General features: G+C 36.1%; 1 protein-coding gene across 3 annotated transcripts in view; it reads left to right on the top strand.

The window, feature by feature from the left end:
• The window catches only part of otogl (otogelin-like), a 77,321-nt gene that overhangs the window by 35,101 nt on the left and 23,653 nt on the right, over positions 1-18,567 (top strand). For 2 of the 3 annotated variants that reach the window (XM_088647256.1, XM_088647255.1), the window contains 14 exons: positions 221-386; positions 967-1,041; positions 1,511-1,554; positions 2,134-2,305; positions 4,592-4,699; positions 5,664-5,802; positions 7,578-7,712; positions 8,620-8,766; positions 9,628-9,747; positions 10,418-10,534; positions 11,110-11,266; positions 11,714-11,740; positions 12,507-12,674; positions 14,940-15,218. In XM_088647256.1, the coding sequence (XP_088503382.1) occupies positions 221-386; positions 967-1,041; positions 1,511-1,554; positions 2,134-2,305; positions 4,592-4,699; positions 5,664-5,802; positions 7,578-7,712; positions 8,620-8,766; positions 9,628-9,747; positions 10,418-10,534; positions 11,110-11,266; positions 11,714-11,740; positions 12,507-12,674; positions 14,940-15,218 (1,854 nt within the window). The remainder of the gene's footprint in view (positions 1-220; positions 387-966; positions 1,042-1,510; positions 1,555-2,133; positions 2,306-4,591; positions 4,700-5,663; positions 5,803-7,577; positions 7,713-8,619; positions 8,767-9,627; positions 9,748-10,417; positions 10,535-11,109; positions 11,267-11,713; positions 11,741-12,506; positions 12,675-14,939; positions 15,219-18,567) is intronic. The other variant, XM_088647257.1, reaches the window with a different exon arrangement.

Genomic DNA, 18,567 nt, shown 5'->3' with positions numbered 1-18,567 from the left:
CTGTATATTATTAGTACTTTAGTCTGTTACAGCAATCTGGAGATGTTCAAATGAATAATACTTCATGAAGGGCAATATTTAAAAAGAAAAAGATGGATGCATTCACGACAAGTTGCATAGATATACGCAAGCACCTTTGTTTTTGAACAGTGGACCGTAACTGTTGTTACATTGGGCAAACAGGAATCTCTCTATCTTTGGTGCAATGTTCTGCATGCAGGTATGGTGTGCCTGGGTGGAATGCAGTATCACACCTGCACGTCGACTTGTGGAAAGACATGCCAGTCCCTCTCTAGCGATGACCACTGTGATGAAGACTGCGCAGAGGGCTGCAACTGCTCTGAAGGGGCATACTACGATGACATCCGGCAGCGCTGTGTCACAGTGTAGGCATCTACAGCTTCCACAGAGTCGCCCTCCTCATGTGATATGAACAGTAGTCAATGATGACATCTTTTAAGGGGATGTCACCATGACAGTGGGGCCCAAGGATGTATACTGCTGACAGGAGGCATGTGCTCCGATCAGTGGTTTGTCAAGCATGCTCATTGCTGAAGTAGAGGGTACACTGGTAGGTTTTGTAAAACACTGTTGGATTTAGTTGATAACCCTCTGTTGCAGTGTGTAAAGTTTATTTTTTCATTTGTTTTGTAAGGATCTATGATGACGAGGCCTTTTGAAGACTTTAAAAACGTTAAAAAATGGTTAAAAAAACAATGGAATCAAAAAGAATATGATCATATTATGCCTGTATTTCAATTTTTTTTTCTTCTAACAGCACTTTATGTAAAAACGGTACAGGCATTTACCATTCCTGACAGCATACAGTGTCATGATCATTTTATCTAACCATTTCTTTGGAATAAACGGTGAACAAAATTATTAAAATTACAAAGCAAATTGCATAGCAGTGGAATACGTTTTAATAGAACAGAGCAGAAGCATAATACTTCTTTTTGCTTGCAGTTCCCAATGCCACTGCTACTTCATGGGCTCCGTGTACCAGCCTGGAGAAGTTTCTTTCAGTGCATCCGGCCCCTGGTAATTAATGTTCTTCATGTCTAAAATATGATTTTACTGGCTTCATCCCACCTGTCTAATCTTGAATTGTATTCTATATTATTGAACTTTCTGTCATTGTTTCATAGAGGCATCATATTATTTAATAATTTGAGAATTATTGATGGTTGAGAATACGTTTTCAGCCCATTATTTTAATCACTGAAGTTTAGTATGCTGTGCAAAAGAAAATTGACTCCTAATGTTTACAGACCTAGTTCATTTTCTCATTTTCTTAGAATTGTTATGATGCCATTTACGGTATATGTTAGCACCATGTGTTTCTGGGATGAACTCTGAATTGCCATGTCTCTTACTGGGGATAAGGGATTTTCTAAAAATGGATGGATGGGATAATTGCGATGTCATGTGTTCAATTCTGTTGAGCCTCACACTTGTCTGCAAGATGCTGTAATAGAAAAAAGTAAGCCAGAACTCTTTAAATCAACAGCCTCTGCAGAAATGGCCGGATGGAATGTGCACCTCAAGAACCGGGTAATGTTTTCCCTTAAGTTTTTATTTCGCTATTGTACACATGTACTGTAGCACTATTGTTTTACCCCTGAGAAGTGTTCAGAACCTAAGACTCCATGAATTTGAATCCACCTGACATGACAATGCTAGTATGGCTTTAGGACAACGATAAGAATAAAAATTAATAAATGAATGGCTGTGCATTGATATAAAAATATTACAAATAATGTGGAATATGAGGTGTATTTTAAGATTTATTTGTCCATCTTATAGATTTATTTATTGTTTTGTTAATAGTTGCAAAAGGCAAACAAAAAAGGCACTGATGTCCAAGCAGTATTCTCAACTGTGAGAAAGGGCTGTATAAAGACCTGTGGGTACAGTATAATGAACTGTGAGAAAGGGTTGTATAAAGACCTGTAGGTACAGTATAATGAACTGTGAGAAAGGGTTGTATAAAGACCTGTGGGTACAGTATAAAGACCTGTGGGTACAGTATAAAGAACTGTGAGAACGGTTTGTATAAGGAACTGTGGGTACAGTATAGTGAACTGTGAGAAAGGGTTGTATAAGGTGAATTGAAGGCGCTGGTTGTTGCAGATCCGGAGCCAGGAGAGTGTCCTCCAGGAAAGACATATTTCAACTGCAGGGAGCACCAGCCTGGACAGCCCCGCACTGGCATCGCATGCGAACTGACGTGTCGCAACCTGATGATGAACCTCACCTGCCCGCCCATGACACCCTGTGTGCCAGGCTGCGGGTGTCCACCAGGGTAGGTGCTAGCTATGCAGGCATAGAGCAGTTTCAGTCAGTCGCCAGCTTGATTGCCTGACATGAAGCAGTCACAGTTCTGATGTATTCAGAAATTCAGTGGAAATGAAAAGATAGTCATGCAAATGATGCCAAATGTACTGTAGATGGAATCTGGTTTCTTTAATATAGTGTCCTGATCCTTAAAGGGTTTATGAAAGCATAATACTATTGATCTAACTTTTAAAGGGAATGCAATGCAAATTAAATTTAAATCACAGTCCACAGCACAGGTTGTATACTGTACTTTAGGTTCCAATACTTATTTGTCATGGTTTTATATGCCCTCTCAGCTTAAAAGCTGTGAAGCTGTAGTCATTCTTTATTAAAATTAGTGTCTTTTGTGTTTCATTATAGCCTCCAGGAAATTAATGCTTTGTGAATGCAGGACACTTGTTTAATGTTAAATATTTTTAAATGTGTTTGTGTTGTAGTGTCTTAAGAAAGCAGTCTATAAGCAATCCTTTTTCAAATATTTTTAAATTCTACAATACTTCAATATAATATATATGAAGTATTATCAAAATGTAAGTAGTTTACAGGCATTATAGTGAAATGTTTTCTCTTTCATTTTCTTTTCATTTGATGAGGCATTTTTAAACATTTTAAGAAAATAATGAACAAGTGAAACCTCATTGAATATATAATGCTATTACGCATATATACATACTTACTATGTACCTTAAAAATATTCAGACCCTTCCTAAGCTGTTCCATTTTGTGAAATTACAAAATTATACACATTTATGCCATCTGAAGTTCAATACTAGAATTCTCACACTGAAGACTTCTAGGGGGTAGGTACAGTAAGTTACAGTAAATGTCCACAGAAAATAGAGACAAAATGCATATATTGATGGCATAAGTATTCAGACCTGAAATTTGAAGTGACTTTGTCAGGAATTAGTCTTTTTGGGTCAGTCTCTATTAGCTTTGCACACTGGTCTGGTGTAGGTTTGGCCCATTCTTCTTGGCAGACTAGCTCAACCTCTCTCAAGTTACTTGCTTTCGCTTATGGACAGAAGTTTTCAAGTCTTTCCGCAAATTCTTTATAGGATTCAAGTCAGGGCTTTGACTGGGCCACTCAAGGACATTCACTTCCTTATTCTTATGCGAGTTCAGTGTAGCTTCGGCCTTGTGCTTTGGATTATTGTCCTGCTGAAAGGTGAATTATCACACGAGTTTGAAGTCTTCAGCAGTCTATTTAGTCTGTTTTCATCTAAGATTGGCATGTACTTTTCTCTGTCCTAATAAGCTTTCCAGTCCTGCCTGCTGAGGGGAAGTGTCTTTGTAGTATGAAGCAGCCACCACAATACTGACTGTGGGTGCTGCTTTTTTTGGTTGTGCCAAACATAATGCTTGGAAAGGTCCAGATTGATGAGATGGATTTTCCACTCAGCCTCACAGGTTAACTTTGTAAAGTGACAGGGATATTGATGACCGATGCGTATTTATCCTCTTACTTATTGAACTATAGCTCCTTCCAATTATTGTCGTTAGCCTCACATTGGCAGATATTTCCTTGCCCTACTGCTCAGTGTAAATTGCCAACCTGATACAGGCAGTTTCTGGGTGGTACAATGCACTTTCCATTTCTTGAGTGGACTGTGCTCACAGGGATATTCAGAAGCTCAATATTGTTTGTATCTTTCTCCTGATATGATTTTTTAAACATTATCCCAGACTTGCTATGAAAGGCTCTTAATGGTTGAGTCTTTGTTTGAAATTCACTGCCTGACCAAGGTACTTCATAGAGACAAGTGTCTTTTTAATCCTTGGATCCACTATTATTGCACACAGAGGCCACTCAACTACAGTATGTGGTTTGTTAATGTTATTTTGTGCATTTAAATTAATTGAGGTTTGCCACAACAAATGGTTTGAATCCTTATGCAATGATGATGTTTCCTTTTTTTCTTTCATTTTACCTGTTTACTTTATTCTGTTAGTGTTTAGATTGGAATAGATTGAGTATGGAACAAATATCATGTGTTACTGGGGTAATGAATTTATAATTGCTGATGAGATGGAAAGAAAATAATAGCAAGTTTTACATTGCTGGGCCAGTTTTAACTTAAATCTAAAAATATTGCTCAATTAAGTGTCTCTAAAAATATGTTTGCTGAAAATAATCACTGTACATACAAATTTTGTTTTACAGAGTGGTAAAACTAGTGAGCAAACCGACTTCGTTGAATTAGGTCAGCAGAAATGCCTTTTGTTCTCTGTTGCCTTTTTTTCTTTAAAGGTTGGTGAGGCACAAACAAGAGTGCTATTTTCCAGAAAATTGTCCGTGTGCCTGGCTAGGACAAGAGTATTTACCAGGAGAAATAGTGGCCACACCTTGTTATAAATGGTATGTGCAAACTTACTGTAACAGAAAGTAATGAATAGAAAATAAAAAAATGGATATATATATATATCTGTTTGTCATTAGGTGGACTTCAACTACTAACAAAATTACAAATAGTCATAGTGTTTCTGGAGGAAAGTGTACCCATACTTATTTTCACAATTAGTAGTTAGTAATTTATAGAATAATATCCCTTGCATTAAATTATATTTAACTTGCTTTTATGCATGTGGTTATTGTGAATATGTTCCAGAGAAATAGTTTGTATTTATTGCAGAATATAGCTATATTTTCCTGATTGTAATGAACAAGGAATGACAGAAACAAACCCTGGTATCAGTGAAAAATGAAACTTCAACATGCCTCTTTTGGTATGAACTTTAACATTCCAACTAGACACAATTATTCGATGTTGGCTTTGTTCCTTGCTTTTTGAGTTTGGTGTTTTTCCACATTCAAGTTTGGAGGTCACCTTGAGTCATAGAACTCATCAAGAAAAGACTTGTGACGGAGCACAAGAAATAGTTATCATTCAGTAACTTCATTTTCTGAGCTTCGGTTTTTTTTGTCTATAAAGGCACACTTCTTTTGTTCTTCCCAGGACAATATCATTTTTCCACCACTTAATTTAAAAACTCCTTAGATTCTGTGTGAAATATTATGTGATTGTTGCAAATGTAGTGTATAACATGTCATTTCAGGGTTATGCGATATATATATATATTATATTATAAATATATTTTAATTTCATATTATGTTACCAATATATTTGTGTATGCATTTGTTAAAAAGTAATTTTTAAGAAATCCATACAGAAATGCCCCCAGAATTATATGTAGTCTGATAAAGGTTTTGTTGAAATCTACATTGTTTTTTTATGATGTTTGAAATTTGTTTAAATAAGAGCTGGAATAAGTACAGCAGCTTGTCTCTAACTAAACTGGGAAATTCTTTGTCTTGTTTCCAGTGTTTGCCATCGAGGGTATTTTAACTGCACCTACTATCCCTGCCCATCAGTTTGCACTGTTTACAGTGACCGCCATTACCACACTTTTGATGGGCTGGAATATGATTATGTCAGCGATTGCCAGGTCTATTTAGTGAAGGTAGGCTTTCCTACACAAACAAAATGATGTGTAATTTAAAATCTTTTTACTGTTTTTATCGCTCTGACTTAAAGATTATGGCAGGTGGAATATACATATACTAATAATTTGTTTTGTATTGCACATTTGTGTACCCTATAAAGTTATTTTGTCACATGATAAAACTAAGCTGTACAGAATTGTAGTATTAAACATACAACTAAGTTGTTACCAGTTCTATAGCGTGACGTAGAAGTACTGATGTTCCAGAATATAACATTTTTCTACAGTTAGACATTAACTGCAGTAATTTAATTGTTAATATATTTAGAAAACCCAGATGTCTATAGCTCTTTTCCCATTATTTTAATTTTGCAGAAAACAGGATGTACAATAAAGGGCACATTGTAAGAAAATATGGTGGTTAAGAAATTATTTTTTTCCACTCCTTTATTATTGTTCAGAGATTATTAGTCTATTAGACTATTAGTCTGAAAGCCTGTTTTCTTGGGAAAGTTGGAAAGCAAAACAAAATAACTGAGGTACCTTGTAGTCAAGAGTAACTGGTGGATTCTTGGCACTTGCTTGATTAAACAGTCACACATGCAGCATTCTTAAAGGCATTGTGTGTAAGCATAAGTGAGTTGTGTATTTGTCAGTTTCTTGATGGTTAAAATTAAGTTTTTATTCAGTGCTCTGAATGTAAAGCAAGCAGTCAGGGCATCCAGCACTGTGGTGAGCTCTACACTCTTGATACCTCAAAGCAGTTCTCGGCAGGGTAGATTGAATCACTGGAAAACAGATATGTGCACATTTTCAAAGCCCTAATCTTGGGAAAATCAGAGGCATTTTTAATTAGAACAGGATTGCTGTAATGTAATCCAATGAAATGTCAAATCCATTGGATAAACAGGGCAAAGTCAACATACCAAACAAAGGCGAACTTGTTCCAATCAGTTTGCTGCTTCCTTTATTCCCAGACCTTCGGTGGCACCATAAGAGTGTTTTTAAAGTGCATTTTCAAATATATTATATGTACATTATGAAGAAAAGTCTGGGATGCAATTGAACAGGTGAATTGGTTTTAGCAGAACAACATACATCCATTGCTTTATGGCCGGAGGCTGTTAAATCAATTTATTTTTAAGTAAGCATGTATTCTTTTCATGACAACGGCCCAAGAATAGCCTCTTGTTTCTACTGAATACTTGGCTTTAAAGGCCAGGGGTTCCCAGAAGACCAGACAGATCTGCAGGAATGCCAGTAATCATCACTGATAATATCATTATGCACTAACAAGGCACATGTGACGTTGTACACAGATGACAGAAACAAAACATCACTTAAGACAGTACTGGGAAATTTCAGCTTTAAAGAATGCATCATTAATGCTTCCAAAATCAGTGTATTTTGTTGTAGAATTAATTTCTCTTCAAAAAGTTACAAAATAAATTAAATTGAGTAACTAATTTAATTGGATAATGTTTGTTTAATGTATACAGTACATCAAGCGTATATAGGTAGTGTTTATTGTCCCCATTAAACTGAATTTCTTTAGCTTTTTTTGGGATAGTTGAAACATGTTTCGAAATAAATGTACAATTCTTTCTAGACTATACACATTTCTTGTCTTGCTAGTGTGTTCTATCCAGGGATCTTCATAAAAGGCACTGTATAATTATTTAGTTATTAATTATTATTTTGTCACACCATGTATAATGACTTTTTTAGCTAAAACAGGTGGTATGTCTGACAGTAATTAAGAGTAATATTATTGTCTTCTAAAATGATTCCAGAGTATCAATGGCACAGAAGTCTCCATAACAACTCAAAATAAGGATTGCTATGAAAGCAGAATAATTTGTATGAAATACCTGGTGATTTATGTTGGACTCACAAAGATCTATTTCAGTGACAACTCAGGAAAACCGGTCAGTACCTCTTAAGTGTCATGCACTTGTTAGATGTAGCAATAGATTTAGCAATTTTGAGAAAAGAGGGATAAACCCAAAAAAAGACCTGAATTCTGTTGAAAGGGCTTTCACTGCAAAGTATGCAAGTGTAGACAGTGTATTTTTGTAGTTTGTAGTATATAACAAGTTACAGCTAGACAAACCAAAAGGACAAAAATAAACTTTTAAACTGCTCCGTGCATGAATGTTATTGTTATTTTATAATTAATTAACAATACATGAATCATTTCTACAAATGTGCAGTGTAATATATAGTATTACACTAGATACCACACAATTATATCTTGAGGATGCTGTATTATTAATTTATATGGCACTATCTTCCCATCAATATTGTATTTGACATGGGAAATCAGTTATAAAAATTCAGTGTGGGGGAAATGTGGTCATACTGTAGGTGTGATAACCATTTAACAAAAATACATTGCTGTTCTGGAAATCGTCAAAAATAAAACCAACAGATATACTCCCAGGCTGAAAGAAATGTCTTCCACAAACAGAATGAAAGATCTGAAACTTTTCAGTCTTGAACAGAGAAGAATTCAAGTATTAAAAACCCTCAAAGGCACTGGCAAGGTCACCCTAAAGGACTTCAGAATTAACAGTGAAACACGAACAAAAGGACACTATTGAACACTACAGGAAGGGTCATTTAAAACTGAGAACAGGAGATGCTTTTTTTGTACAAAGAGTTGTAGGAGTCTGAAACAAGGCATTAGATGAAGCAGATGTGCTTGATTTAATCAAACCAAAAATCTCTCAGAAACCTAAATGGGTTTAATGGCCATCTCTCATTTCTATCTTATGTTCATATTTGAGGCCTCTCTCCATCACTTTCTGTATTTTGTGCATGTTTGTGTTACAGAGCTCATCTACTGTAATTGGGAAAGGTTACGAGTTTCAGTTGTGGAAAGCTGGCTACTACTTAGTGGTTCACTTCCCAAAACAGGAGATCACCATCCTGTGGGACAAGAAGACCACAGTACACATTCAGGCAGGACCTCAGTGGAAGGTGAGCATCAACAGCAGCCCTAATTTCTGGTAAAACACTTTATACCTGTACATGTGTGTAGTTAACAAAACTCAGTTCAGTGATTTATGACATCCCGACCGAAAACACAGTCATGCGATCAAAAATTGCCTATGTTTTGTGGGAAACCTAACCCTTTGGATTTGGTATATGTTAGGGTTAAGGTTAAGACTTTCTTTAAAGAATTTGCACAATCATCCACTGCTCTGAGTGGAAAATATCCTTCACTGAATTAATTACTGTCATTAATACTTATAGACTCTCCAATATTAATACATTCCTGGCAATGTTCGGCAAGTATTAATTGCTCTAAGGATGCTGCAGTGGTACAGTGGGAAGCATTACTGCCTCATAGCTCTAGGTCCTTGAGTTCAAATCCTTTGGTGCTGTCTGTGTGGAGTTTGTATGTTCTCCCAACGTTTGGGTTTCCTTCAGGTACTCTGGTTTATTGGATAAGGTAGTTAGAGAATGGATGGATGAATTCTGCTGCATGACCACAAACATATTGCTAGACTGTAGAACATACTGTACATTTTGAAGGGCACCAAATGAATAGTTCTACAAGTTCAGTAGTCATCTTCGTGGGCTTTGTTTAGAGTAAATCTTATCCTTAATAATGGAACAGAAGCAAGTTGAAATGCATTAACCAGAATTTTAAAATGTCCTATATTAGCAAAAAGAAATTTAAAAAAGCTTATTTAGCCAAATAAACTATACTCAGAGTATGCTTTTGTAGCTTCATTATCATATAATTTGGGGCATATCATGTAAAAATTATTATTATTATTATTATTATTATTATTATTATTATTATTGCTACTTACGCTCTATCCTAAACCTTAGGGTCTGCTGACTGGGATGTGTGGTAATTTTGACAAAATAACAGTAAATGACATGACTACATCCAATAACATGGAGGTGAGCAATGCTCAGGCTTTTGGAGACAGCTGGGCCCTTGGACAGGTAATAACCACAATGGACAGAAATACAGTGTATTCTGTGTATGTGTTACAAGGTGATATTAATAAGCTGGGAAACCACACATTTTGGTTTTGCTGTTGGAATAAAAAATAATTAAAAGATGTATTATTATTAATCATGCTTCCATGCAAAGTAGTGTCTTTTACCATGATTATCATAGAGATCAGGTAATACAGGAGTTCAGTTTCTGAGCTGCTCAGTCCAGACAAATTGTGTTCATCTTAAAAATTCTTACAAAAAGGGGCAGTCTATTTTATGTTCTTTAGCTGGCCATCATTGTAACCTGAGTATTTAGTGTTATCATGAGTAAACTGTGAGGTACAGGTAGATCTTGTTCCCTAGACTTCAAATCAACCCACTGATACAAACAACAGGCTTCGCACAGACTCCTAGGGATACCTTTTATTAGATATGAATTTAACAATGTGTTTCTTTTTATGGCCTTACAGTTTAATCAGATTAATTGGGTTTTTTCTCCCCGGAGTGATAACATGTACTTACTTTCTGACATCACTAGATTAAAGTTCTTGCTTGCTCACTTGCTCTTAAGTTTGCTATATGATACCTATAAGAAACTGGATAGCAGGGCTGGAAAGGTGGACTTTCAAAACACGAAATGTAAGAGCTAAATAGTTCATGTTTTTTTTTTCAGTGTGCGAGTGAATTTGTTGTGAAGAGACCATGTGAAGGAGACCTGAGCAGGCAGCCATATGCCAAAAGAGAATGTGCAGTTTTATACAGTGATGTATTTGCAGCCTGTCACAATGTGGTAGGTAGCCTGCTACAGATGTTATATTTCAGAAAATATTTTAGAGTATTTTCTCAAGTATAGGAGCTAAGTAAAATGACATTTTTAAACAGGTTAGACGTACATTCACTTGACCACTAGATGGTAGTATTGCCACAGTTTTTACTTTGTGAATAACTACAAGCTTTAGCCCGTTGAAGTCCTATTGATTGATTGAGCATTCCAACACTTTCCCTTCTGTCAGCTCCCAAAGAAGGCAGAGGATTATGTCAGTTGGTATTAAAATAACATGGGAGAAAAACAGCCTCACTAAAGGTTTCAACACTCTTATTGAGCAAAAAATGAAAACAAACTAATTTTTGTATGCAAGTCTACGTACTAATTTTTATACAAAATTTGCAAAAAGTTAAACAATGTTCTTTTCTACTTATTACAGTTGGACGTGTTCTGTAAATGTAAGAGTTAGGCTAACAAATGGTGGCCAAATTATGGTAATATGATTCTTTAGGTCAAGATCTCAAACTAGTTTGGAAAGCCAAAGATTTGGAACACTGTATTGAGGGTCGACAAGCACAAGTTGATGTTTTGTTTTCCAGGTTGATGTGACATGGTTCTACAAAAACTGCCTGACTGACACCTGTAACTGTAACCGGGGTGGAGACTGTGAGTGTCTGTGCACCAGCATAGCTGCCTATGCTCATAAGTGCTGTCAGCGGGGGGTAGCTGTTCATTGGAGGTCTCCTACTGTGTGCTGTGAGTAGCCTGTCCATAACAAGGCATGTCTGTCCTGTGGCTGCTGTTCTTTGTAAGACAATATACTGTTTCACTGGCAAATTCTGTTCTAACTAACCACATTGATCTGTATATAAAAGAGGGCACCCACAAATACACTTGACTTATTTAGTGAAGTAATTAGGTTGCATTCTGAGTTATATCAGTATTGAAATGAGAAAGTGTTGTTTAAAAGTGCAACTGTGATATCGTGGATGCATTAAGCTGAGTGCTTAATATAAACGGTAGATTTATTGTGATTTATAAAACTGTTCCAATTCATATTTTTCAATAGTGCACAATAACCTGAAGGGCATTTCTAGAGTAGATCACATTGTAATCAATTTGTAATACATCCCTCATGTGTGATGAATGGATTGAATACTCAGCCTTTCTGGATATGTAATTCTCTGATTTATTAATTTGCAGCCTTTGACTGTGAATATTACAACCAAGGTATGTCACAATTATTTGAATTCATTAAAAAATTAAGCTATTATTTGAAATATACACTGTATCTATCAAGTAATATTGAAGTGAATGACAGTTGAAAATCCCCAGTTAACATTAAGTATCTGCATTTGTATAATCTTCTACAATCCAGCAAGTCTCCTAGGTCTCTCAATCAAGTTTTCCAATTGATCTTTGTTGAATAGATAACCTGTGTTAGTGGCAACTAACATCTAAACGTCATCTGCTATCCACATGCCAGGATTTTCCAGTGTGGGAACATATGATGTAATTAGCCTTCTACAGTTAAAAGAATGAGTATACAAGTTTCAGAAATAAAATTGTGCTGTTGTTGCAGATGAATTGCTAACAAGCACAAGGCACACGTTTATTTGTAAAGAGTTAAAAGTAAAAAAAGATATAGTGAGATATAGTGATATAAGGATGTAAGGAACAAAACGTTGTGTTTTCTTTCTTCTCTTTTCAGCATGGAATAAACCTAATATTAAACATGTTTGTTACAGATGTATTCTAAAATGTTTTTAATATTTATTTTCTGCAAGATTAAATTTCCATATTTTAGATGAGAAGTGTCAGCTTCTTTTTATACATTTCTGTTTTTAAATGTTTGTAGGTTTTGCAAAAAGTAGTGAAGTGCTTTTTCTACCACTTTTATATGTGTATTAATATATTTTTTACATTATTAGCCATTTTAAATTTTTTGTGATAAGTGATTCCTCAAATGATTCTCAAAACTGTTCATTGTTTACAGAGCTTGGTGAAGGACCTTATATTTTATTTAATTCTGCATACAATGATACGGTTTTTGGGGCCAACTTGACCAGTGGTGAAGTTTTTCCATTGCCTAAAATAAGTGCTGAAGGCTCAGTTCTGTTTAACTTCATGATAACTGCAGGACTTTATAAGGACAGATTTTCACGCAAGTATAATTTTTTATGAATTTCTTCTTTGTATTCTCAGCAGCTAATTTACTAACATTCAAAGATGCTGTCTGCATTGCAAGATATTACAGATTAACCTAATACCTGTCTCAGTATGTATGGCAGAAGATTCTTTGTTTTTTGGACTGTAGGAACCACATATTTACCCAGCTTTTTAAACCTGTTCTTAAGAGACCCACTGGACATATACAGTAAATATCTATAGCACAACAAATTCTGTTTACACAATGTTTCTGAGCTGTCACATGAAGGTGAAAGTAGTTCCATTAAGCAGTTTTATTTATATTTTTGTATAAGCAATGAGAAGGTGTAAATAGGATCTTGATGAAAGTTATCTTCCATCCATCCATTTTCAATAACTACTTAGGCCAATAGAGGGTCTCAGCGAGTCAGGTCCTCACCCACCCAACAATGCCCTCAAGCCAGGACGCCAATCCCCTTCAGGGTACATACATAGGGGACAGCTTAGAGAACCCAGTTAACCTGCACAGCATGTGTTTGGACTGTGGGAGGAAACTGGAGCACCTGGCGAACACCCATAAGCAGAATGTGCAAAGGCCGTGCAGAAGTCACTCCAGACTGAAATTGAACCCAAGATCTATGAGGCAGCAAAGCTCACTGACGCACATCCATATCCATTTTTTTTCTAAAATTTGAAAAAAAAAATTTGTTCTAAAAGAAAAAAAGAATGGTAATTTGCCGATCTCTTATATAGTTAATTCAAAAGTGCTTTTCTAGTAGTGTCATTTTACTGGGATGACCACTCATTAGTTCTCATTAGTTCATTTTGCAATGCTACTCCTGCATGACTCGTGTCAGGAAAGGCTTTTGTCTGGAACTATGAAATGCTTAAAGAGGCACAAGAAAAACATTGACATAAACTTAAGACTAATTATATTCCTTGTACCTTGTACATTTCCAAGAAACTGCCTTTAGGAAAATTCAGTTTTATTTTTTTTTCCAAGGTTTTTAAGATCAAGGCCTCTGTCTAAACCTAAACAACCTCTCTCTAAATCAGTATGACCCCAGTCAGGTGTCACCTTCCATATCTGTTACTGTGTGGGATCAGTATCAGATATAAAGACAAGTTTTAAATTTCCATGACCCTTCACAGATGGCTGGATAACACTGGACATGTAGAGAATATGCAAGTAGCTCAGCAATTCAGTTTCTGTGCAAGTATTAATTTGATAAAAGAATACCCTCCAACTTTGCACTATAGTTACGTACAGTACATCAGCCACAACAATTCCCTGTGGTAACATTATGCCTCCAAGTGTGGATTAACGTGCCTGACTGCCTCCTCCTGTTACACACGCTGTGTTATTTGGAGTCTTTATCATATTCTAAAACAATTATCACACTGATAAACTGATATGATCGCAAAGGGAAGCCAGTCAAAGTGCTGTTCAGGTATTTTTGTGCCAATGAAACCTTGAAAAACCACCATTACCAACTGTTCAAAAGATGAAGGAACTTTGTCAAAAAGAAAGACAAATGTCATTTATGTTTCCCTGACGTAATAAAACTAAAGTAACATTGCAAGAATGTCTTCCCATATTTGGAACCATTTCAAATATAAATACATTATCCACAGAGTAGTAGTTTAGTATATTACAAAAGTGTAATTACAGTGTTCATTCCTTGGAGTGAGAATGAAATCATGTGATTGAAGGGTTCGTCACAACATGGGTTAAATCACATAAAACATAGTTATATTTATTACACAATATTATAATATATATAATAATATAATTGGATACAGGGTGGCAGTGGTTAGCATTGCTGCCTTGCAGACTGAGAACCTGACTTCTGTTCAGGACCTGGGGTGCTAAATACGTGAAGTTTGTATGGGTTTCCTCCCACAGTCCAAAACAATATGAGTGGGTTAATTGGCTGCTGGTATGTGTGTGTGCCTGTGATTTTGTCTGTATATCTGCCCTGTGATAAACTCTGCTCTTGTCCAGGGTGTACCCAGCCTTGCCTGTTGCTTGCTGGGAAAGGCTCTGGCTCCCCCGTGACCTTGAAGTGGGAGAGGCAATTAGAAAATGGGTGGAGTGACAGTTGGACACTTGAGTAGAGGAATTTATACATGGCGTAAAAGTTTTGTTTTAGGCTGAAGTAAAAATGGAAGTCACATTATAAGACGTTCATCAAATAACTTGGTGAAACATCAGTGTTTAGCTGACAGAAGATTGACACTTGCAGTTTTATTGAGATGTATTGATCATGTCCTCCTGAAGGTCTCCCCATTGTCTCGTTTGAATCTGCCGAGAGACCGAACTACTTCCTGTGCATCTCGGAGAGCAGGACTTTGCGGCTAGAGCAGTGGAGCGCTGGTGAGGAGTTCCGACGGAGAGCCACTTTCTTCCACCACCAAGGCCTGTGGCTCCCAGGCTACAGCTCCTTCGAGCTCTACAGTGAGAAAGGCTTCTTTCTCACTCTCACCCGGACAGAAATAAGAGCAGTGGGCTATGACTATGCTGAGGAGTTCAAACATATTAGCAGCTTTACAGTCGAAGGTAAGCAAGTCTCATTTACTCAATTTCCTTGTACAGTGGTCCAGATATAGGCTTTACAGCACATTAAAGACTTCCTTGTTCTTGATGGCCTTCAGTACCTAACTTAAGACTTTCTGTTCAATTTATTATGAGTATGTTGTTGTATTATTCTTTTGACTGCTTCTTTGCATTTTTGTATGTAGAGTTTATGTAAAGTGCCTTGACAGTGCACTAATGCAAAGGCACTATATAAGAATAAAATTGATTGAAACTGAAATTGTATGAAAGAAAAGAACATGCACAGTTTAGATAACAAGCATTATAATTTTTACACCACGGAATGAGAATTTTGGAAGTTTGTGGTCAGTATAATTTGAATAACTCAATTTCCATCTCAATTAAAAGAATGTAAATGTCTCAATGAGGGCTGTTCTTAATTGTTCTTCACGTTTCATTGAAATGTATGGTGGCTCCTGCTCGATTATTGGCTATCAGTTTTGGGTTAGTCATTTCTTTGACCTCATATGAAGAGAACCGTTTCCCTTATTTTCATTGCAGCTGTTGTTTAGAAGTTAGGATGTGTTGACTGCAATTTACAGAATGATCCTTTTTTTGTCTTTAGCTCTTAATTACACAGATTTCATTAACATGGGGCTCTTGCACAAAAGCCCCTAAATTCGGCATTACTGTACTTTATATCTGCTGTTTGTACTATAGCCTCCAACAGTGCTTTGCAAAAGTATGTATTCAGGCCTTTTTAAGCATTGTCAAATTTAATATTTATTTCAAAACCTGAAAGCTTAAACTGACGTTTTGAATGTCAGAATAAAGCTTAAGAGAAAAAAATTAACAATATCAATTGCATAGGTATCCAGACGCATTAACTTAGTATTTTGGTGGAAACATCTTTGGCAGTAATTACAGATGCATGTTTATTTGGGTAGTTCTCTACCAGATTTGCAGAAGAACTTGTGTTCTTTTTAGCAGGTTTGCTCCATCACTCTAAAGTTTCTTGGGGATCACTTACAGACAGCAGTTTTAGTCTTTACACAGATTCTGAATAAAATCTTAATCAGTGCAGCAGGAGACTTTCAAGGAATCTTAGTGGTGTCACGAATTCGAGTTCTCAGGCCTGTGCCCTCGCTGCTCCCGGCCCAGTTTGTCCCTCACCGCATGGGATTGAACCTGGTCTCTGGGCGTCGCTCAACAGGGGTCCTGCCAGCTGAGCTAAAGAAGACCTTCATCAGCCTGGGGGGCCAAGATCCCTGTTATGCGCAGGGGCGAATTTGTTACAAGTGGGGTCTCTAACCAGATTCCTTATTTTGAAATCTCCTTGTTTTTCATATTTGAATCTTTACTTGAAATTCACTAGCCGATTGAAGGATCTTATAGAGTATTTATTCTGAAATCATCTGATCTACTTTTACTGCACACTCAACAATTGTCTGGGTCGTTAAGGTGGTCTTGTCCACCTGGATTCAATTAGAGTTTGAATACACATGCTATCATGACATTTCAGTTTTTCTTTAATATTAATTATTTCTTCTTTTTTGTTTTTTGAGTGTGTGGAGTAGGTTGCAGTCATGACATTGTTTCAGAATGTCATAATGGAAGTTTCAAAGCAACAAAATGTGAAAACTGTACAAGGTTCTGAATACCTTTGCAGACACTGTATCTCATGTAATGTGACGTTTACCTCACTGTTGTGCAAAAGTACTGAAAAATTGAATGAACAAGTAATTTTAATATAATTATTATTATGGTTATTAAAGAATGCTGGTTTAATTAATCTGGCTGGAATTCCTGCCTTCTAATTTTTCATAAAACAGCTTATCAATCTTAGAAGCTGTCTCTGATCCTCTCAGTTTCTTGCTTTGTTTGGAAAAACCTAAGTTTGTGATGCAGGGAAGCCTATTTCAGTGAATCTGACATTCGGTTTTTCCTGTAGTGCAATGTAGTCTTAGATGAAAATGGAATGAGGAATTATTTTTATTTTTTTTCGAAAATCTTAGCTTGCAAGGGTAAATATTAACCACTTTACTGCACTTGACTCTTGAAAAGTTGAAATCTTGAAAATCTGTGTTGTTTCACATTAGGAAACAACTAAGAAAACTAAACTTTAACTTGAGGTTAACTGGAAATGTACATCTGACCATCATACTGCAGTCCATTTAGATTTGCTGCAGCAGGGGGGCATTTTCTTGATCTAGTCAAGAATAAAACAATTAAACTTGATGTCCTGTAACATTTGTGTGAGATATACGTACAGGCCGTGGCAATGAGCTTTTTGGAAATGAGAAGTCTGCAAAAAGGAACTGGTCAGGCATTGTCCTAAATAATCTAATGCTACTGTGGCATTTTTGGAGATCAGCACCAATGGTCATGCGGGATCTAAAGAGAGGACAGTGAAGTCAGGGTTAAGAAAGAAATATTTGTTTTGGATGAACAGCTTAATCCCTGTCTCTGAACTGGCAGCACTCCATGCTCTGTCAGCTATGAGCTTCATTCCATCTCTCTAAGCTCTACTGCTCTCAGAATGAACTGGGGTGGTGCCAACCATGCCACTGGCACCAGACCCCAATCCAGACATAAGTGCCCTAATCAAGGGCTTCGTTCGCTGGTATTTTAAACCATGAGCGTGACCAATCCAATCATAAGGCAAGAACTCAATTTAAATGAGAAAGCTGCCCACCCAAATTTGTTTTTTTTTTGCTAAGGAACTAGCTAGTCTATATACCTAACATTTCTGTATGGAAAATACTGTTGGTTTTTATAAAGAAGACTCAAATTTATTATTCAGTGTCGCCCTAATGTTGAAACCATTTAAATTGAAAGCGATTAATTTAGCTTTTCTGTTTCTGTAGTAGTACATAGTAAATTGTTACTTAGTAATGTAAATTTACATTCACTGCTTAAAATAATAAATTATTATACTTTATAACATACATTAAATACAATATTTATACTTTACAACTTCTTAACTGAATGTTTAATATATGGAAATCACTAAAAACACATTTACTCAATATTGATGTTTCATCTAAAAATGCTTTTTTCAAGATTGACACTTAGAGCTGTTCCTGGAAAATTTTCCAGATCTTGTATGTTGTATTGAAATATTGGGATTGCTGCTGATGCACAAATCCTGCCATTGGCTTCATAGGTGGTGTCAACATACATATATTCATAGAAAACAACCTCATGAAACTAAGCATAAGAGTCTTCTAACACCATCCTTCATACAAAACCTTTTTAACATGTTAAGAAAACCTTCTAAATGAATCAACCACAGAAACAGTACAAGTATTAACCAAACCAACACTCAGAGAATATGGCAGCAGAAATCGAATACAAAAGTAAGGCAAAATAA

Source organism: Lepisosteus platostomus, chromosome 9 (genome assembly GCF_059453375.1).
Source record: "Lepisosteus platostomus isolate fLepPlt1 chromosome 9, fLepPlt1.hap1, whole genome shotgun sequence".
Classification (NCBI taxonomy): Eukaryota; Metazoa; Chordata; class Actinopteri; order Semionotiformes; family Lepisosteidae; genus Lepisosteus; species Lepisosteus platostomus.
This window is presented reverse-complemented; position numbering and strand designations above follow the sequence as displayed.